This window comes from Eulemur rufifrons, chromosome 18 (genome assembly GCF_041146395.1).
Source record: "Eulemur rufifrons isolate Redbay chromosome 18, OSU_ERuf_1, whole genome shotgun sequence".
NCBI classification, from domain to species: domain Eukaryota; kingdom Metazoa; phylum Chordata; class Mammalia; order Primates; family Lemuridae; genus Eulemur; species Eulemur rufifrons.
In genome coordinates this window covers 28283959-28306900 of record NC_091000.1, presented here as the reverse complement: position 1 = coordinate 28306900, position 22942 = coordinate 28283959, and the positions used below count along the sequence as shown (strand labels likewise).

Below are 22942 nucleotides of genomic sequence, written 5' to 3'. Positions count from 1 at the left end.
CTAATCCCATTCATGAGGGCAGAGCCCTTATATCGCCTCCCAAAGGTCCCTCCTTCTACAAACATCACCTCAGGAGTTAGGATTTCAACATACAAATTTTGGCGAGAATACAAACATTTAGACTCTGGTAATACACCATGGAATATTATTCAGCCGTAGAAAAGAAGGAAATTCTGACATGCAACAACATGGATGAACCTTGAGGACATTATTCTAAAGGAAATATTCCGTCATTAAAAGACAGATACTGTATGATTCCACTTATACAGGGTACCTTGAGTAGTTAAATTCATAGAAACAGAAAGTAGAATACTAATTGCCAGAGGCTGGGGGAGGGGGGAGGATGGGGAGTTGTTTAGTGAAGACAGAGCTTCAGTATTGCAAGGTGAAAAGAGTTCTGAAGATGGATGGTGGGATAGTTGTCCGATAATGTGAATGTATGTGGTATGTTTTTAGTGCTACTGAACTATACATTCAAAAATGGCTAAGATGGTAAATTTTATGTTAACGACATTTTACCACAATCATATACATACATACATATGTCTAGGTTATACATCTTAGACTTTTCCAGCACAAATTTTCACTTGTCGCTCCTTCCTTAGTGTCTTCCTATCCTGCTCCCTGACTTTACTTTTTCAAACCCACTCAGAGCTCTCTTTTCCTGAAAAAGCCTTTACTTCATGATGTACAAGCTGTGATGCCTTTTTTTTCCTTCCTGCTTTTCTAAACGAGAGTCACATCTGGCATCTCCATTCTTCACCATTTGCTTTGGTTCACTGACCCAAAACCTGGCATTTGTTTACAGCACAATTCTAGAACTGTGCTGTCCAATACAGTAGCCACTGGTTGCGTGTAGCTATTTCAGATTTAATTAAAACTAATAAAATTAAAAAGCCAGTACCTCAGTAGCACTGGGCACATGTCAAGTACTCAGTAGCCACACGGGCTAATGACCAAAGTATTGAATAGTGCAGATGTAGCACGTGTCCATCATCTCAGTCCGTTCTATTGGAGAGATGTCACTGTCCTTGAGCAAGGAATCTCAAATTCATCACAATCATCTGGAGGGCTTGTGAAACCACAGCATTCTGGGTCCCACCTTCAGAGTTTCTGACTCAGAAAGTCTGGGCACTGGCCAATAATTTGCATTTCTAAGTTCCCAGGTGATGTTGGTGCTGCTAGGCGATAGAGAAACTGTCTCTTAGATTCCCCAGGAATTACTCTGATACTAACGCAATAGTCTCTTAGTCCTCATTTCAAAACTGCAGCTAACACTGCAAATCTGACCACAAATTATTCTTTTTTGTTTTGTCCTACTTTCTTGATGATGTTTTATTTTGATCTCTCATGGACACTGTTTCTTTATCTCTTTGTTGACTCCTCTCATGTGGTTAACAGGGCCCATTTCCAACTACGCATTCCCTTTCTTAGGGGATTTTTGTGCTTACATTGTCTAGGCAGCCTTATATGTATGTAAGGATGACTCTCAAGTAGACATTGCCTTATTTCTAAGGCCATATCTTTAGGTGTGTGGGATAACTGTATTTGGCTATACCACTGCTCTTGAACACTATGACGTTAAAAGCAAAGCTGTGCTGTCCCTACCCCTCTGGCCAGTGAGCTGATGCCTCCCAGATCTTTGATCATTATTGCCATGCATTTCAGCGATGTTGAGATGCTTGCACGCCAAGCTCCCTAGAAATGTCAAGTATTACGTGTACCTGTTTGTTAAATATTCATGCAGTTAGAGAAGTCATTACTGCAGTAGGCTGAGTAATTTCCTTAATGTCTTTCCTCATGGTGACCAACTGTTTTATAGACTTAATCTTTATAGACTAATCCTTTCCATGAGGTATGTAGTCGGGGTCAGACATGAATATGTGTATTTTCAAATTAGGAATTACTGTACAAAAAAGTTTAAAAGAGTGACCAGAGTCACAAAGCTGATTCTGCTTCTGCCAGGGAACTCCAGTCCAAGTGCAGGACTCCCATGCTGAGCCCCAGACTCCCTCGCAAAGCTCCAACTGTTAGAGAACCCTAAGCTTCCGGGTTTAAAACATAAAAAGAAATTGCTGAATGTGATTCAACACGTTCTTCGCATAATGTCTTTCTGTGACACTTCATAGTAATGAGATAATTACCATGGACACAGTATTAGAGTATACATATTCTGGTAAGTTACAGCTGTAAGAAATCAGTAATGGCCATTAATCATCCCATGTTCATTCTTTACGGACCTCAGACCAGAAGTAAGCTGCAGAGTCCCAGCGAACCTAAGACAAATTTTATAGTCATCATTTCAGCTGTTTAGATGAAGTTTATGAATACAATAGACTTCCCCTAATTTAAACTAATTTGGGCAAACAGCTGCCTGAATTGAGACGAATCTGAATTGAAGTATAGTAGTAAATAGACACTGCATGTGATATATTTAAAAGTAGCAACTGCAATTCAAGCAAGACTATCAAATTTTTAGTAAATAAACATCCTTTGGGGGACTACTTAAATATATGAGAAGAATTCATAATATATGTATCAATTGTTTACTTAAATTTGAAGCTCTTGACTCCATGAGTTTTTGAGACTTATTTCCATCTTAAGTAGGTTAACCATTTTCCCCTTATAATCTTTATTATTACCTATTCTTTTACCCGGTAAGCTCCTTTTTTTGTACATAAGGGTAAATATCAGGTTGGCCCTTAGCCAAGTTACAGCTAAAAGCAAAATTGGCAGGAATTGAATTACGCAGGTTTTACTACACCATACATAGAACAGTGATAGACACAAACGTTTTCATTCTTCCGAATTTAGGAAGTAGTTATGTAGTTTAGAAAAGCGTATGTAAACATATGGTTTACAAAAAGTTAAGAGAAATCCTAAAATCTCAGTCGGTTCATCTTCCATCTCTACCCAAATTAACCTAGAGAGAGTATAAGATTCTAGGCCTTTAGATCTGTAGGGGACTTTAGAGATGATTTTGTCCAGGGCAAAAATGGCGGCATACTATAGTCAACTGACTTCCACCGAACACATAGCTTAGCTGTGACAGAAGTGATTCTAGGACCCAGGGCCCTGTGACTCTTAAGCCTTAGACAGGCCCGCAACCCAGATGCCTGCTCTAGATAATACACGCAATGGTGGATACCCAGAAAAGGTAGGTGCTGCTACTTGTAACCTGGTCTGTTAACTAATTATCCAAACAGACCCATTCAAACGCTTCATGTAATTTAAGGCAATTTACTCAAGATCTTCCACAATGGAGATGAAGAGGAGCCAAGCACAGTTGTATAAGATAGCCACATTGTGGATGCCAGAATAGGCTACAACATTGTTGTCTGTGCCTGACAAGTCCTATGCATGAGGGAAGCATTTTCCAACAGACTCTTAGCAACAAAATCAAAACATGCAACAGGCCACAGAGTCCTTTGAAATTAGGGGTCTTGTGCATCTCTGTGTCCTCTGCACCCAGCTCAAGACCTGACACCAAGTGGGCCATCAAAAGGTAAAAAATTCTTTTAAATGAATTATGTAATTCGCATACTTGGTTTTCTGAGGTTTTGTATTATAAAAGATAATGGTGATTAGGATTCAAGTGTAATTTTTCTTTCAAATTTATCAAGGCCAAGAAATCTTTGCAGAAGAGTGTAAGGAATTCTTGCTTTCTGATGTAAAATAAGGATCTTAGTCACTCAGTTACTGGCTGCCGAGTTCAGCTGCCCATCTGAGTTAACAGTGCCTTCGAGAGTGGTTTTAAAAGTAAGTTATTGGTTTGAATCCAGAGTCCAAACAGAGACTCTTAGAGCTGGAACAAACCTTGGAGATCATGTAGTCCAACCCTCTCATTTTATAATTGAGGAAACAGAGGTTCGGAGAGGTTAAGTAACTGCTGCCTGATCACATAATTAAGTTTGTTTAGTTGCTGTGCTTTCATGAGATCTGGAAAACGCCACATGCATATTTTTGCTTTTCAAGTTCCTGACATTTTCTGTTGTGTACACTCAGGGTATTTTTAAATACTGATAAGCATGTGAATGCAAACCTAATTTAGTTAAATCTGGCAGTGTGGGCAGTCTTCAGTGAAATCTATTACCGTGCCTTGCTTGATGCCTTTTTGTTCAGCTCTTTTTGATTTGTGGTGTTTGGACAAAAGGTAACAAAATATTCATTGCAGTAAAAATCCTCCTTTCTTACACATTCACGTAACTTCAAAAATATCTCGAAAGTCATCATTTGTTGTTACAAAAAAAATTTTACTTCTGAACTGAGACCAAGGTGAAAAAAACTGTGTCCCAGGGGAGTTTTAGAGAGCTATAACCATGCAAAAGTAGGTAGTTACAGAAAATATTATGCAAACTTAACGGTAGTATTATAATGGAAACTGCATAAATAATATCTGGATGGCTAGGTAAGAAAGATAAAACCATTGAAATACATACTTTTCGCTCTACAGTTTTACAGTACATTTACAATGCACAACAATTTGAATAGGAAGTTGACAAACTCTGAACCTGTTACAGGCAAAGTGATTTATCGCACAGGGCATTCGGCAGCAACACAAATTTGACTCGTTTCTTGCTCATCCTCTGAGTTACGTTGTGGCCCTCGTCTCTGTGCCTCGGTTTTCTCTCTGCGCATCTCTCTGAGGTCAGGTAGATTGTGGATCATCACTGCAAAGTAACATTTCTAAGCCCAGGGAGCAAACACTCATTCCTCAGAGCCTTCTTAAGTCATGGCCGGCTAACTTCTGCCTACTCTGAGGTTTTGCTTAGAGTCATCCCTGGCCAGGCGCGGTGGCTCACGCCTGTAATCCTAACACTCTGGGAGGCCAAGGCGGGAGGATGGCTTGAGCTCAGGAGTTGGAGACCAGCCTGAGCAAGAGTGAGACCTCGTCTCTACTAAAAATAGAAAAAATTAGCCAGGTGTGGTGTCGCGCACCTGTAGTCCCAGCTACTAGGAAGGTTGAGGCAGGAGGATCCCTGAGCCCAGGAAGTTTGAGGTTGCTGTGAGCAAGGCTGACACCACAGCACTCTAGCCCCAGCAACACAGTGAGACTCTGTCTCAAAACAAAAAAAAAAAAGAAAAAAGAAAAAATATTTAATTGAAAAAAAATAGAATCATCTCTGATTACATTTCTTTGCTAATAGTTAAAGAATGAATGTGAAGTTTATTTTGAATTTGAGAGGCAAATACTTTTGAAAATATATACATGTTGATGTGGTGGTGCATACCTATAGCCCCAGCTACTTGGGAGGCTGGGGTGAGAGGATCGCTTGAGCCTAGGAATTTGAGGCCAGCCTGGGCAACATAGTGAGACTTCATCTGTAAATAAATATAAATATAAATATAAACACTGTTAAGCTCTGGACCAAGTAACAGTTGTAGAACTACTTGCCTCAAGACCAAGTCTGTGTTGTACTGGCTAGTTAAGGATGGCTTTATCCATTTGTTTAATCAGCCATGCAGGAATGATATTGGATCATGGTACGGGCTGAATTATGACCTACCAGATTTATTTGTTGAAGTCCTAGTCCCTAGTACTGCAGGATGTGACTGCATTTGATTTAGGTCCATTTTGAGTTAAAATGCAGCTATCAGGGTGAGCCCTAACTCAGTATGACTACTGTCTTTATAAGAAGAGAACATCTGGACACACAGAGAGACAGCAGGAATGTGTGCTCACGGAGGGAAGACCGTGTGAGGACACCCAGAGAAGGCAACCAACTGCGAGCTGAGGAGAGAGGCTTTAGGAGAAACCAATCCAGCAGACACCTTGATCTTGGACTTCCAGACTCCAGAACTGTGAGGAAATAAATTTATGTCGTTTGAGCCAACCAATCTGTGGTATTTTGTAATGGCATCCCTAACAAACCGATACAGATCACTTTGAATATTTTATCTTTTGCAACCGGTCATAACCAATTTTTTTCATAACAAAATCAGAAGTTGGCCTCACAAGTGACTATTTTTCCTCCAGTGTCTCCCAAACCTTCTGGATAAAGTCCAAGCTTCTTAACATGGCACATAAGTTCTTCATGATCTATATAGCTCTTTCTTCTCCAAGCTTGTTTCTTTGCACTTCCGCCTCTGGCTCGAGCCAGATACAACTACAGTCCTGTGCTGCATCGTAACATTTTGGTCAACGACAGACTGCATATACAGCGGTGGTTCCATAAGATTATAATACTGTATTTTTACTGTACCTGTTCTATGTTTAGATATGTTTAGATACACAAGCACTTACCACTGTGTTACAATTGCCTGCAGATTTCAGTATAGTAGCATGCTGTGCAGGTTTGTAGCCTAGGAGCAATAGGCTGTCAGCTCAGCCCAGGTGTGTAGGAGGCTGTACCATCTAGGTTTGCGTAAGTGCACCCTATGATGTTCACACAATGATAAAATCACCTCATGATACATTTCTCAGAACGTATCCCCATCATTAAGCAAGGTTTCACTTAAAAGCGTGCTTCCGTCACTTCTGGCCAAAGTCTGTGTTCTCTCTGCCTGGACTGTCTTTGCCTCACTATGAGTCCTTAAGGTCTTAGCGCACACATCAGTCCCCCCCAGGAAGCCTTACCTCGTCGGGACTGAGTGCTCCTTTGTGCTCCCACAGCATAGGCGCCTACGACAAACCATGCTGTCCCGGCTCATCTGCTTTTCTTTCCTCTCCATTCTGAAGTCTCTTGAGGTCAGAGACTGACACTTGCTCATTAGGGTGTCCCTAATGGCTGACATAGAACCTAGCAAACAGTAGGTCTTCAGTTAGTTGAACTAAGCATGAACAAATTTCTGCAAAATATTCCTTTAAAATAGCTATGGGGAGCCTAACCTATATAAGACACTGAGAGGCTAGAGATATGTTTAAACTAAATTATTAGTTTTATTTGTTTGCTAGGGCTGCCATAGCAAAGTACTACACACTAGGTGGCTTAACAACAGAAATGTATTCCGTAACAGGGAGACCAGAAGTCCACGGTCAGGGTGTTAAAAGGGTTGGTTGCTTTTGTGACTATGATCTGAATGTCCCCCAGAATTCATGAGTTGAAACTTATTCCCCACCGTGGTGGTATTAAGCGGTGGGGCCTTTTGGGAAATGACCACGTCATGATGGCTGCACCCTCATGAGTGGATTAGTGTCTTCTCAAAAGGCTGGAGGGAACTGGCTTAGGGCCTTCCCTTTGCTCTTCTGCTCTTCCGCTGTGGGAGGACACAGTGTCTCATTTTGCCTCCATCCCTTCCGCCATGTGAGGACACCTGAACGGTGCCGTCTAATGAGGAACGGGCTCTCACCACACACCAACACTGCAGTGCCTTTTTCTTGGACTTTCCAGCCTCCAGAACTGCGAAAATAAACTCTGTTCTTTATAAATTACCCAATCTCAGGTATTTTGTTATAGCAGCACAAATGACTAAGACAGGCCTCTCTCTTTGGCTGGTAGATGGCCATCTTCTTCCGGTATCTTCAGAGGGTCTTTTCTCTGTACCTGTGTCCTAAGCTCTTCTTCTTATAAGGATACCAGTGATATTGGATTAGGGCCCACCCTAATGACCTCATTTTAACTTAATTTCCTCTTTAGAGACAATCTCCGAATTTGGCCACCTTCTGAGGTCCTGTGAGTTGGGACAACAGCATGTGAATCGGGAGCGGGAGGCACAGTTCAGTCTGTATCATTAGTCGTGGGCCCTGGCTTCATGGATTTTTACCATCTTTGTGTATCCGTAGGGTGGATGTAACTGCTACGTCGCCGCTTCTCTGGAAAGTTATTTGCCATAAGATTCCATAATAGTGTACATTTTTTACCAAGAAAGGGGCATTTTGGGGGTTGATTGTTGTTTGCAGAGTTTGGAGTGTGCTTTTCATATTTGAAATTCCACACCCCCAAGAATAAAGTCCTGGAGGACTAAAATAACAAAGTCACTTCAGAATTCATTGCCCACGTGACCATCCTCACCGGAAATTCCTATTCTGAAATGGCCAGTGCTTGGCTAACCCAGGAAACTCAGTGGTCACGTGCCCAGTTCCTACCCAGGAGAGGAAAACACTGGATGCAAAGGTGTTCTGCCTGTCTTCACTGTGCAGTGGACTTTCGGGACTGGGAGGATTCTGAGGCACACGGCAAAGTCTTGTTGTCTTTTAGCTTCCGATTGGACACAGAGGATTTAGGCTTCCACTCCTTAAAGGGCTAATAAAGGGTCCACCCTGGCTCAGCCTGGGTCACCCCCTATGCATAATTGAAATCACTGCCCACAGAAGTCAGAGTGAGGTTGTGGGAAGAGGCTGTGTAAATGACTCTGACTGTTGCTATAACAACAGTACCTTGGTCTAATTTCTTTTGAAAAATGAATTTCAGCTGGTGGTAGGAAGCCGAGCAGCTTCTCCCCACAGATGAAAGCTCTGCCGCCAGGCTCCAGAGCTCGGCTGTTTACAGGCTGGGTGTGCGCTGCCCGCCGCCGCCCCACTGAAATTTTCAGCGCGGGTTAAATTACCCCCATGTTTGCCTGTGTGTGAGAATGTGCCTGTCTGCGTGTGGGCATCTTCACCCACGGATGACTCATCCTGGAGGGGAAAATCCTCTCATTCTGCCTTGGCTCCTATTTGTGAAGAAATGTAAATAATGGCAGTCCCCTTGTTGGTAAATGAAGCCGGGTCCCATAGCCTTCAGGTGTGGAGTAAAAACCTGCTATGACCTGGGAGTCAGATGCTGTTTAGAAATAAGAATTATATTCTGTTTGTTTGCTGAGATGTGGGGGTGTGTGTGAGAGAGAGAGAGAGAGAGAGAGAGAATGAATGAGAGAGAGAACTTCAGAATTCTCTTCCAGGAGGAAGTCGCCTGGAAGTACTGCTTTATGCAAACGACAGCTCACAAGGAAGAGCAAGGTCTGGCCTGTCTGAGGGAAATGGGAGGCTTTTTATAGACTGGGAAATCTTATTTCAATGCGTTTGTTTCCCAAAGGGAGATAAACATGTGCTGGGATTTTATTCAAAAGCAGAGTCGGGTCTGGGCGCTCTGGCTGTTGTGTCCCCTAAGCTGGTGCACGACTTCCTGGCGTTGAGGGAAACAGTCTCCCCGGAGGGCCTAAAAACAAAAATGAGAATTTCTTGTTGAAAAGAACGGACATTTTGAGTAAACAATGAAATAAAAAGATTCTTGATTGCTCCCCAAGGGAGAGAAAAGTCCTCAGCCTCCCTGAGGTATTTCTCCTTCCCGCCTCGCTCCTCCCAGAAAATAAACAAATTGCAACCTCATGCTTAGTTCTAACATGCCTGTTCTTTGGTCTGTGCTGTTGGTGTGAGTCTCCCGCTGTGAACGATGTGGATAAGATCTGATCTTTTTTTTTGCCCTCGTCCTCCCTATGGCTTTCCCTTCTTCCTCACCACCCTCTTTCACAGGCATTTCTTTACAGCTCTAAATAAATTCCATTAGGATTTTCAGATCGTAGCACAAGGTCATGCATACAAGCGTGTTTGAATAGAGAATGTATGCATGACTTCTAGTAAGAGACATCAGAAGATATTCCTAAGGAAATTGTTTCTTGTCCTTAAAAATAAATGTAATATGTGTGTGAATTTATGTATATGACAAGACAGAGCAGTTCAGGGTTCAGATGGTGACATTCTGATGGCAACTTCCCACCTCGGTGGAGCTTTTCCAACAGAAAGATACCGAGGGAAGGAAGAAGCTACCACCGGGACGCACACGCCTGCTTTCTCCTGAAGTTTTCAGGGCCGCAGCGATCATCACTTCTCAAACACATGCCACCTTTGCAGAATGTCATCTTTCCTTGTAGAGGAGCACAACGTTTTTCTGTGAATCAGCCAGATCTGACTCAAAGACATGAACACATCCTCTTTAGACTGTCACGACACAGGTGTCTAAAACACTTTCCCAGAATTTCTAAGCAAGGTTTGCTGAGGTTTGATTGGGACGGAAATCATCAGATGCAGAATGACAGAATAGGTGAGAGCAGGAGTCTGCTGTGTGCCTTCAGACAAATTGCCTGTCCTCTCTGAACCCATTCATCATCCATCATAGGTTATTGTGAGGATTAACCGAGGCAATATATGTAAAGCACTTAGCTTGATGTCTGGCATATGGTAAGCCCTCGGCCAATTAGACTATTTATGACAATAATATCTTGAAACATTTAGTAAGCAGTGAATCAACTTCTCTGATAAAAACTTAGAAGTTTAGAGCATCCTACTAAAAACTCTGTGAGGAGATTTGAAAATCATATAGCCTGGCATTTGTAGGGATAACAGTCTTGTTTTTAATGAGTGGTTAATAATTTTGTTAATGCACCAATTTAAACTGCATGTATGTAGCTTGTGAAAAACTTTCTAACTTCAGATATAAAGACTACATAGGAGTCGTGTGACTTGTGATGAAAATATAATTTATTCACTCAGTTGGGAGAAAGTCAAGAGCCTGTACAAACATTTATGTATTTGGAAATTTGCAGGTTTGAGGGGATCTTGGGACTTAGGGTTTCTAAACGTCGAGGCTTTGCTGCCACTGCTCCTGTGTGTTATGATTTATTCGCAGTATGTTTATATGCACTGAGTTGGTACTCGTTACATGTTTAAGCATAATTAAAGGATAAAAACATGCCTAAACATTTAGCCACACACACAAAAAGATTTAAAATGTTTTTAAAGAGTAAATGAGGGCCGTTGTTTTAGCACCTCACAGCTGGAATCGGGTGAATATCTGCGTTCCAAACATTGAAAAGAGGTACTGTCAGCCTTGTGTACACCTAAGACTTCTTGGGGATTGCATTCTAAATCGGATTCATGCAGAAAGAAAAAAGATCATGGTCGTTTCTGAAAATAACCTCAAAGGACCTCAAAATGTTTTGAATGGTTCTGTTCCCTGGGGCTCTTCGGCTGATATTTCAGATGCCCACTAAGAGGGTGAGGCCCCTTTACAAATGATCTTTTTCTTCCTGGAGCATTTCAGAATGGAGATTTTTAACTGCTCATGGCTGATGAGAGACCCCTCCAGAGACCTAACTTTTCCCACTGACCAGGTCCAGGGAAGCTACATTCTGGGATGGTCACAAGCAGAGGTTTTAAGCTCTTGGCTTTCGTGCAATATTATATATAGTATATACTTATTATACATATAATTTTTAAATTCATATGTAGTAAAGTTATTTTCTCTCTAAAGTAATGTTAGGAGTGTTTAAGGTGGACAAGGGAGGCTTCAGGAGTTGTTATAAGATTTTTCTTTTTCTTTTTGTGTTGCTTTGCCCTTCACATAGATCTCTTTAAAACAAATGTACCCAGTTTCTGTCAACATATGCCTGGCATGTGTTCGCTTTCTGGGGTGGTCTTTGTTCTTGGGAATGAGTTGACCCCTCAGCACCTGGCACGTGCCTGGCACACAGCACCCCCTCAATTTATTGAATGAAAGTGAAGGTAAGTATATCATGTAGAGGGGGAAATGGTCTAGAATATTACTGTGCTTAGAAAAATCTAAAATACGAAAAAATACACCTTCTCATGAAAAGTATTATAGAAATCCAGCAAGCTTCTGCAGAATTCAGAATCCTCTGAGGATTGAAAAAGCCCAATCCAGAGCACTGTTTCTTGGTTCTGTTTATAAGATGCCCCAGAGTGTCACCAATCAACTCAGAAACATTTTATATTGCCATTGAGTTTGTGTGTATATGTTTATTTAAAAAAAAAAAAAATCAAACCACCAACCTCACAATGTCAGAATCCAAAAGAATTATTAGTCTAGATCAGAATTTCTAAAAGTTGGGGATCCTACACCAACTACCTTAGAAGAATCTGAAGTTTTTATTAAGTTCTTCAGATTGTGTCCCCACCCCATGTCCCAGTCTGGACCTTGCTTTGGGCTACTAAATCAGAGCCTATGGACTGTGAGAACAAGAAATCTGCATTTTTAACAGCTTCCCAGGTAACTAGTTGCGTTAAAGTTGTAAAATCACTAAAGAAAATCAAATCTCTAAATAAATCTCAAAAGATCCTTTCTAAGGGTGCTTAAATCTAGAAGACAGTTCTAGAAGTATTTTGCACACTATTCATATTCTACTAATTAAAATATCTAACACCTGAGTATTCTGGGTCACTAATGAAATAAGCAAGTTAAATTCTTCCATGTGTCCATAGGCTTATTATCTGCTGGTGGCTGGGAAGAGAATAACCATGTGAAAATTGATTCCAGTGAATCATCTTCTAGTTTGACCAGAACAGATCAAAATGACCAAAACGTTCTCGTGGAGCCTCCAAATTAGTTATAGCATCTGCAAGCTAAGATTCTAATTCATCTTCAAGTCTTGAGAAAGAGTAGTGTCTCTAGCAGTTAGTGAGGAAAGTTCACTCACACTTATGGTTGGAGGGGGTGCTCCAGTGGGTGAAAACCACTTGCAGCCTTCGTATGGACGTTTGAAGTTCAAGTATGAAAATATCTGGCCTTTGGGGTGCACATGCATGTGAAAACATGTGACCTTGGTAATGTTGCTTAAGGTCTCTGGATTTCGGCTTCTGTTTTCTTTTCCACAGATCACTTCATATGTTGTCTAGTGGTTCTCAGAGTACGTTCTGTAGACCCTTAGAGTCCTCAGAAATATTAAGGAGGAGATAGTCCCTCTTCAATATTTTAAAGTAACCAAAAGAACTTGTACATTAACTCTGAAAACACCATGCAGTCCAACATTTGCCAGTTCCTGCTTTGGAGATCGGTTATATAAACACATTGTGGTTATTTGAGAGCTCTTCTTACTATTCGTTCATTCATCCATGAAGGAGAAGGAACACAGCTATAGTGTGATATGTATTTGGATGCCACGGGAGCAACATCAGGAGTTGTGGGGAAGGGCTGTCAGGAGAGACCATGTAGAAAGCAATGTCTAAGCTGCATCATGAAGGGCAAGTAGAACTGGTCAGGTGAAGGAGTTGGATAAGAGTGTAACACATGCAAAGGCTCAGAGAGAAAGAAAGCAAACATGGCATGTCCTGGGAACTGCAACAATTGAGGATAGCTGAAAGTTTGGAGTTGGTTGGGGTTGGAGGGCAAGTGGGGGAAGATCAGAGGTGATGGCTGGGACTGGAGAGTTTAGCAGGGACGAGGATCCAGTCCGAGGGCCCGTGCGCTGGACTCGAGTGATGCTGATGACAGTGGACAGCTTCTGAAGGGCTCAGGGTGAAGACTGGGCATGATCGCCTGCACATTTTATAAAGGAAATCACAGCCACAGGCAGAGAATGGGCTGGGCGAGGTGGGACTGGGACGGAGAGGCCCCGGCAGGAGCTGCTGCAGAGACCCACGGGATAAGTGTTGAGGATCTGAACTGAGGTGGGGTGCTGGGGGTGGAAGAGGAAAGTCCACAGATGATAAGCGATAGTTCTGGATTTGGGTGTGGGTGGTGTGTAGGGCTGGGATCCAGGACTCTTCCTGAGCACACAGTCTGAGAGAGCGGCATCACGGGTGGCACCAGAGCCCTGTGCCGTGGATGAGGGCACAGCTGTGCTTGTCCAGCCCTGGCTGAGGGTGCAGTGTGGACTGTGGAGTGAGACCTGAGTTGGAATTTGAACCTGGGTTTAGCCACCTCCTGCCTCCACCCTTCCTCCTGTCTCCTCCTCCCCCCCGTCATCTGGAATGTACTGCTTAATCTCACTGTGCCTCGGTCCCTCCTCTGTGAGATGGTTGTAATAAAACCTACCTTTTAGAATCATTAGGAGTGGGACAGAAAAAAAAAAATATTGGTTTACTCCCATGTCTTCCATCTTCGAGTCTTCATGGTTAGTAGCAGTATCGCCATCTTTGTTCCCGAGCTCAGTGATCCTGCCCAGTTTCATGCAAAATCAAGTTTCTTTGAACTTGTGAGCACTGCTAAAAATCTAAAGGATCTCTTTGTCGTGGACACTCTGGCCCAAGGGACACCTCAAGAATCTGCTAGGAATGGGGCCCCTCTGTCAGCAGAGGCCTGGGGATCTTAGCCATGTTCCTCGTCATTAAGGGCATCTTCCAGCCTTGCCCATCCCACCCCTTCCAGAACACTGCCCCCTTCCCTGTGGAACCGTCAGACCAGCACGTGGCCTGCCCCAGAGGTTTGCTGTGAGGATAAACTATGATTCTGTGTCCAAGTGCTTTGTAACTCCAAAGGCACAGCTATTCTTACTACTACTGGTCTGGGTGTAGTATACACCCTCCCCCAACCATTCTGTCTCTCCGTCTCTCACTTTCTCTGACTCTCTCTCGCTCTGTCATGCACACACACACACACACGCTCCACAGTTTCACGGACGCACAAGCCATCAAGCCACATTGTAGACGAGAGACTCGTGCCGGAGCCATTACGGAGGGGGAATTGTTTCCTTCAGAGTAATTGACACATGATAGCAGCCCATATTGTCATAGGCATTGGATGAACAGCGTACTTCAGCTCCTGGCACCACAGCTTCCCCTAATGGGAGAAAACATTTATATGTAATAATAGTAATACAGGAGAAAGGAGGCTGATGCTCAGCAAAGAGTTTCTGTGATTCTTTCACGTGGGCACAATCATACTAAGAGGCTTCCAGTTTTGAGAGGCAGAAGGGCCAGGGACTTCCTCAGATCAGCCTGTTTGGCATGAGATTCTGTCCTGGGCCCTTTGGAGGTCGGGGTTTCAGAAGGACATTGCCCTGTACGCAGTCAGCCATTCTCCTGCTCCCTGAGCAGGGTGCCTGTGAGTTCGCCAGTCCTCTCAAACACAGAGCCGATTCTGTGTCTTCCTCCTTGCTCCTTCTATCTCCCACGAGGGACATAAAGCGAGAATTAGACTCTCAGACCACCTTTCCATATAACAAAGGATGACAAGGCAGACAGAAGAGATGCTAGGATTGCTCTGCTATTTTGGACATAACAAAACAAAATATAAAAACCATAACATAGCATCTTTAGTGGTATCTTTCTTATATTATAAAATGCTGACACATGAAATATATAAATCAAGACTTGGGTTAAAGGGGCAGAGAACATTAGGCCCTCAAGGAAAAGGAGATAGTCAGCAGCTCCATTCAGGTGACGTGCTGAAAATGTATTTGATTTGAACCTCAACGATCTAGCCTCTGCTGTTCTACAATCTAGGACATGAATGCATTAGCACTTGGACTTGGACTTGAATTGCAAATTTGATTTTTGTTGTTCATATTAAAAAAGCTACACCAGATGCTTGGAAAACATTAGGGTTTTGCTGGCTAGGGAACAGAAATATTATCATTCTACCTATTTGTATTTTGAAGATCCAGGAAGCAGTCTATCTCAGTTGCAGTTGTAACTATTGGTATCACTGAATTTTAAAAATTGTTAAGCTAAGGTTTCGTGGATGCTTACTGGGTTCCAGGTATGAAGCTAAGTGGGTTCTATATTATTTATTTTAAATTCATATTCACATTAACTCCACGAGGTGTAGGTATTATTAACTCACTTTGCAGATAAGGAAACCAAGGCTTAGGAGAGGTTAAATAAGTTTTCCAGGGTTCATTCATTCAACAGATATTGTATGTCTACTCTGAGCTCCTAGAAGCCAAGTAGTAAACAAAATGGAAAAATCCCTGCCTCTGTTACATTCTAACAGGGGGTATCACTGCCAACCTTTATTAAGTGCCAGACAACAGTGACATGGATCAGCTCTTGAGTAGAGGACCCTGGGTTTGACCCAGGCATTCTGACTGCAGAGCAAGGGCTCCTGTTTCTCTCATTCTGCACTACATTGCCTCACCCAGCAGGGCCCATTCAGGGGGGAAGAGGTGAAACCTGGGGTTCCCAGCTGGACCTGGCTAGCTGCATGGTCTCAGCCACCACCATTTCACAGAGGAACACGTGGAGCATCTGCCTTCATTTCTCATCCTGCCTCACCCATTACATGACCTAGAGCGTAATCATGGACTTGTGCTTTCTAAAACAAAATCAGGTTCATTTTTAAGTCAAGTGCTTATTTCTCAAAGATTAACATGACTGAAGATTAACATGGGAGGTGGCAAGGGCCCCAGGCCTCATTTCCTTCGGGCCCTGAAGCCGGGTACTTGCCCTCGCCACTCTGTTTGCAGCTACATTCAAGTATCTGCCATTCCTGAGATCAGAGCCCTGGCTTCCTGGTTTGTCCAATAAATAACATCATTTTCTAGCAGTTTCTACCTAATATGATGGACTGAACCAGTATGTTTTTTTTTTAAGTCAAATTCTAGTGTGTCCCAATTAGGGCCTTGTCTTCAGCAGTTCAGGAGCCTCTACCACATGACTACGGACAGAGTTTGATGGTGTTACTGAAAATATATAAGATTTAATTCACCATTGTTTTTTATGGCTGAGTAGTACTCCGTGGTATACATATCCCACATTTTATTAATCCACTCATGGATTGATGGGCACTTGGGTTGTTTCCACATCTTTACAATTGTGAATTGTGCTGTTATAAACATTCGAGTGCAGATGTCTTTTTTTATAGGATGTCTTTTTTTCCTTTGGGTAAATACCCAGTAGTGGGATTGCTGGATCAAATGGTAGGTCTACTTTTAGTTCTTTGAGGTGTCTCCATACTACTTTCCACACAGGTTATACTAGTTTGCAGTCCCACCAACAGTGTATGAGTGTTCCTATCTCTCCGCATCCATGCCAGCATTTGTTGTTTTGGAACTTTTTGATAATACCTCTTATATTAACCTGGATGGAAGTGGAGACCATTCTTCTAAATGAAGTATCACAAGAATGGAAAACATACACCATGTGTACTCACCATTACATTGGAACTAATTGATCAACACTTATGTGCACATACAGAAATAACATTCATCAGAAATCAAACAGGTGGGGAGAGGGATGGGTAGAATGCACACTATCTGGGGAATGGGCACACTTATAATTTTAACTCAATCGATACAAAAGCAATTTCTGTAATCAAAATGTTTATACCCCCATGATATTCTGAAATTTAAAAAAAAAAATGAATGTAAACAAAAAAGTGAATGGAACATCTTCCAATATTCCTTTTTACATGGTTTGGGATTTTGAATCATATTACTATTTTATGTATTTGAAAAAGTTAACATCAACAATAAAGGGGAAAATAAAATAGAAAAAGATTATATAAGATTTAGAAATGAGAGTTAGCGTATAGTTTTACTCAGGGACCCTTTGGACTCTGTTTACTTTTCAAATGGAATTCGCTACTTATGAGAAAACACCCAGCAAGAAAACGATGCTTCTTGAAATTCAGCACATCATCTCCTGATTGGTTTTACTATACACTGGGCTCCTCTAGTGCCTGGGCAGTTTCCCATGTGAGTGCTAAAGTGCTGGGGTCAGAGGGAATCCTACTCCTCTCCCATTGGGCCTGTAATACCCAGCACCCTTGTTAAGAGTAAGAGAGTACCTGGGTGGAAGGACTGCTCTGCCTTCTCCCTCCCACCCTGTGTCTTTCTGCCTTCTGCCTGCAGCTGTGTAAAGATACTGAAACCCCTTCTAGCCCAGCCTGGTCCTCCTCCTGTCACTAAGCAAGCATTTCCCCAGTACTACTCTATGCCAAGCTCTTTCACCAGGGCCACATGCACTGGCACTTTTTGGCAGAAAGGAAGATAGCAGACAAATGAATCAGATTTCTAGTTAATAAGTCCATAGAGTCTCCAAGGCTTTTTTTTTTTTTTTAACTGGACTTCTTAAGTGAGTCCAGTTAGGTAGCTATAACACTCTCTAGGGTAAGAGATCCATCACTCCCATTTCCAGGAATGTAGAGTCTCAAATCAGGCATTCCTTATGGTCAGCGGGCTGCCTCCTGCTCTGATTCAAACTCATCGTTTTTAGCCCCTTTGAATTAGACAATGGAATGGTTCATTCAATTTGCAATTAATTATTAACCACTGCTATGAACCTGACCACTAGGTGCAGCCCTATGGATATACAGCAAGCAAGGCAGCCACAGTCCCTACTTTCTTGGAGCTCGCAAAACAGACACGCAACTGCCCAAAAGTGTGATAGAAGCTATGATGAAGAAACATATTGCTTGGAAAAACTTATTACAGGATATTTAATCCAGTACAGGTGGATCAAGGAAGATGCCTAATATAGTTGGGGTGGGGAAAGGATATAGGAGAAGACTTCCTGGAGTAAGTGAAATCTAAGATCTGACCTGCAAAATAAGCAGCTATTAACCAGGGAAAGAGGAGAGGGAGGGGGAGGAGTGTGTTCCAAGAAAAGAAAACAGTTTGTGCAATACCCTAGAGGCAGAAGGAAGCTTGGCACCTTGAAGGGACGGAAAGAGTTTCAGGAGAGTTAATGGAAAACGCACATAGGGGAGGGGAGGGGAGGGATGCTGAGTAGAAAGGCAGAACGATGTGCCTGGGAAGATGAGTAGGAGCCTGGCAATATTGGCAGGAGTCAGTTTGGATTTTAATTTACAGACAATGGAAATTATTGCAGAGTTATAAACAAGAAGGGCAGTATTTTTTGGAAAAGGTGGCAGTATAGAGAATAGATTAAGGAGGGACAAAACAGTGAATAAAAGAACAGACAAAAAGCAAATGGATGGATCAATGGAGGCAAGGCAAAGAGACCAGTCGGGAGATTATTGCAACCATCTAGTGAGAGAGAATGTTATCCTGGCCCAGTGCAGTAGCAAAGAGGGTAGATCTGAGGGGGCATGTTAGCATTCTATTAATATTTTAGAGGTAGAATTCATAGGACTCGGTGATTGGTGACGTGGGAGGTTTTGAGAAAAATGTTCTAGTTTCTGACTTGGATAACTGGGTAGATACTGAGATGGAGAACATTGGTGAGAATCATGTTTGAGTAACAGAAGATATTAATACTAAGCTCAGTGTTGAGATGTGTTGAGTTTTAGATGTCCGTGGCATATGCAGGAGGAGAACATTGGAGTTAGTGGAGTTTAGCAGAGAAGATTGGGCCGGGTACATTTTGGGGGGGCCATCAGCCTGGAGAAGATAGCTGAAGGTGTTGTAACAGATGAAAGTACCTGGGCAAGCAGGCAGAGTGAGCAGCAGGATAAAAAGAGCTTAAGACAAAACATTGAACAATCCCATAATTGAAGAGAAATAAAGACTACGTAAGAGATTGAGAAAAGAGCTGACAGGGAGAAAAGAAGAAGTCCAGAAGGGAGTGATGTGGTGGAAATCTGTGGAAATGAACTTTTAAAAGAGAGTAAACTACTTTATCAAAAGGTGCTAAAAGAGGAGGTAAAATAGGAACCAAAAGGATGTTTTGGGTTCCGTTAAACATTAATCTTCATTTCCATGCTGTACGGTAAATATGTTCAATTCTGTATTCTTAAAGGTTTTTTTCAGTGTTCTCTAAAATATTATTGATTTAATTTCCTCATGTTCTCAATTAAGTTGTGGCAAGAATTTAAGATAGGTATTAACGTCTTTCTCAAGTGTGGTACACTTTGCTCCAAGTCTCATCGCTAGCATTCGTTTTGAAAATAATAGCAAATGTTTCTTCCCTGGGAGAGGAATATTGCCTTTAACTGTCTGTTCTCTTTTGTTCCCCACTCTTCAATCTTTAGTTTGTTTTCTGTCTCTTAGCCCCGTGAGCTCTGCTTTTAGATAAAAACCTTTGAATTGCAGTGTTGCCTGATTTTGAAATGAGAAGTACGATTTCTTTCCTAAGTGTTCTAAACCATTTAAAAGTTAATTCCTAGCAATGTACATCATGATGCTTAAGGAGTAAAATATGATTTGGAGACTTAATCACCCTCTTTCCTGTTTCTCTTCCAGCTCCAAGAGACTGTGAAAAGGAAGTTGGAAGGAGCCCGATCACCACTTAATGGAGACCAGCAGAATGGTGCTTGCGATGGGAATTTTTCTCCAACTAGCAAGCGAATTCGGAAGGACATTCCCACGGGGATGGAAGCCATCAACAATTTGCCCAACAGCCTGCCACTGCCTTCAGCTTCTCCTCTTCACCAACTTGACCTGAAGCCTTCTTTGCCCTTGCAGAATAGTGGAACTCACACTCCTGGGCTTCTAGAAGATCTCAGTAAGAACGGGAGGCTCCCTGAGATTAAACTTCCTGTCAACGGTTGCAGTGACTTGGAGGACAGCTTCACCATCTTGCAGAGCAAGGACCTCAAACAAGAACCTTTAGACGACCCTACCTGCATAGACACATCAGAAACATCTCTTTCAAATCAGAACAAGCTGTTCTCAGACATCAATCTGAATGATCAGGAGTGGCAAGAATTAATAGATGAGCTGGCCAACACGGTTCCTGAAGATGACATACAGGACCTGTTCAACGAAGACTTTGAAGAGAAGAAGGACCCGGAATTCTCACAGCCAGCAACTGAGACCCCTCTCTCCCAGGAGAGCGCGAGCGTGAAGAGTGACCCCTCTCACTCCCCTTTTGCGCAGGTCTCCATGGGCTCTCCCCAGGCGAGGCCTTCTTCTTCTGGTCCTCCCTTTTCTACCGTCTCCACTGCCACTAGTTTACCTTCTATTGCCAGCACTCCCGCAGCTCCGAACCCCGCCAGCTCACCAGCAAACTGTGCTGTCCAGTCCCCCCAGACTCCAAACCAAGCCCACACTCCGGGCCAAGCGCCACCTCGGCCTGGCAACGGTTATCTCCTTAATCCAGCGGCAGTGCCAGTGGCCGGCTCAGGGTCAGGCCCTGTGGCTGTGCCCAGCTCTGACATGTCCCCGGCGGAGCAGCTCAAACAGATGGCTGCACAGCAACAACAAAGGGCCAAGCTCATGCAACAGAAGCAGCAGCAGCAGCAGCAGCAACAGCAACAGCAACAGCAGCAGCAGCAACAACAACAGCAGCCACAGCAACACTCAAATCAGACTTCCAGTTGGTCTCCCTTGGGGCCCCCGTCTAGTCCATACGGAGCAGCTTTTACTGCAGAAAAACCAAATAGCCCAATGATGTACCCCCAAGCCTTTAACAACCAAAACCCTATAGTGCCTCCCATGGCAAACAACCTGCAGAAGACGACAATGAATAACTACCTCCCTCAGAATCACATGAATATGATCAATCAGCAGCCAAATAACTTGGGTACAAACTCCTTAAACAAACAGCACAATATTCTTACTTATGGCAACACTAAACCTCTGACCCATTTCAATGCAGACTTGAGTCAGAGAATGACGCCCCCCATGGCCAACCCCAGCAAAAACCCCCTGATGCCGTACATCCAGCAGCCACCGCCGCCGCAGCAACAGCAGCAGCAGCAGCAGCAGCCGCCACCACAGCTCCAGGCTCCCAGGGCACACCTGAGCGAGGACCAGAAACGCATGCTGCTCATGAAGCAGAAAGGCGTGATGAATCAGCCCATGGCTTACGCTGCACTTCCGTCCCACGGGCAGGTAAGTGTGAACATGAGACACACTTGCAGCAGTTCTCTCGGTGCATTTCAGACTGTCACCCTATGGTGCTCGCCAAGCCTCAGCTGTAGTGGGGTCTAATGACCTGCAGAAACCCTCATGTAGTGGCCAGGATTGGGGACATTGTCCCCCTTTCTTCTATGGGGTGGAAAAGTGGTGTGATGAACTTTCTTGTGTTTGAATGCCTGGGAATCAAAGTTCTCGGTTTCTGACTGCAGATAAGAATCCAAAACTTACATAAAATTCTCACTCTGAGGCAGGCAGGCCAAACATGGTACTACCTCTGTAGCTTCTCTCCGAAGTCGTGCAATCCTGGGCTTGGGGTGGTAGGAAGATGGGGATATTTAGGGCTGTCTACAATGGTTTTATAAAGCCCTGTGTGATCTTCACCCATCTTACTGAATTATGAATAATGGGAGATTTGGATTTTTGGTGTTCAAATACAGCAGAGTTTTCTGTGTTTTCAAAGTGAAGTGGTGGATAGATTTTTGTAGGAGCGTTCAATGTTTAAAACACTTGCTGCTGGACTAGCAACAGTTAGGAGCTGGTTTAATCTTGTTATTTGGGAGTACAGTGAGACCTCTTCGATTCATTCAGCTCTATTTCCAGAAAATTTGCTGGTGAATATGTCTCAGTGAGTGCTGTATTAAAGTCTCCTCCTTTTCCAGTGTCTTCTTTCATGATGTCCTGGCTTAGGGGGCAGGGCTCTCAGTGTGCATGGTACAAAATGAGCGTCAGCCATTTGGGCAGTGAACACTCACTGACAAGCATCTCGCTGTCCTCGTCCTGACCAGTGGCAAGCTGCCAAAGCTCCTTTCATCTAACACTTTATCAACCCTGAAGGGAGGGGAGAGTGGGGAAATGCACCTGAGAGTGACCTTCCCCCAACCTGGATGAATTCAGGAGGGATACTCTGACTGCCAGTTGCGGGGCCGTGCCTCAGCCCTTTCGGGATGCAGGTACGGGCATTGTAGTTGGAGATTTTGCAGAAAAGTCTTTGCCTGAGAGGCCCTCATGCCTAAACAAGTTCTAAGTATCGCTTGGCTATGTGTCCACAATGGGATGCACGAGAAGCTCTGGGAAGTAATGTGGGCAGATCTTGCTTCACTGGGCTGTTTGCATCTTGTATCTCCTAGAGCGCCCCACCCCACCCCTCGGCCCCCAAGCTTCATGAAGGCTGCAGGGCTGGAGGAGGTGCCAGCTTGCAGAGACAGGCCTGGGCTCTGTGGTTTCGTTCTTGTCCTTCTCAGCCTTCCAACCCCAAAACCTCACAGTGGCTTCTTGTCTGCACATGCCAGCCAACTCTAAAGAAACCCTGTCTGGATAAATAAAAGTATAGCTTGGTTTACATCAGCTGCAATCAGTAGCTAGTAGGAAAACATCACTGAAATGGGAACTTTTATGTTTTATCTTGGTTTCATTAAAAAAAAAAAAAAAATATATATATATCCATACACACACACACCATTGGAAAAATGCAACATTTTGTACACTTCAAGATTAAGTTCTGAAGCATCAAAAATATAGGCAATATGCAGGGATGTTTGTGGTAGCCCAGACGCGTCAGGAGGTTTATGAGATCACAAGCTGTTAG

General features: G+C 43.2%; 1 protein-coding gene across 1 annotated transcript in view; it reads left to right on the top strand.

Annotated features, from left to right (window-relative positions):
- MAML3 (mastermind like transcriptional coactivator 3) overlaps positions 1–22942 on the top strand; it is a 387493-nt gene that overhangs the window by 211866 nt on the left and 152685 nt on the right. Inside the window, exon 2 of the mRNA XM_069493616.1 lies at positions 19738–21330. Within this exon, the coding sequence (XP_069349717.1) occupies positions 19738–21330 (1593 nt within the window). The remainder of the gene's footprint in view (positions 1–19737; positions 21331–22942) is intronic.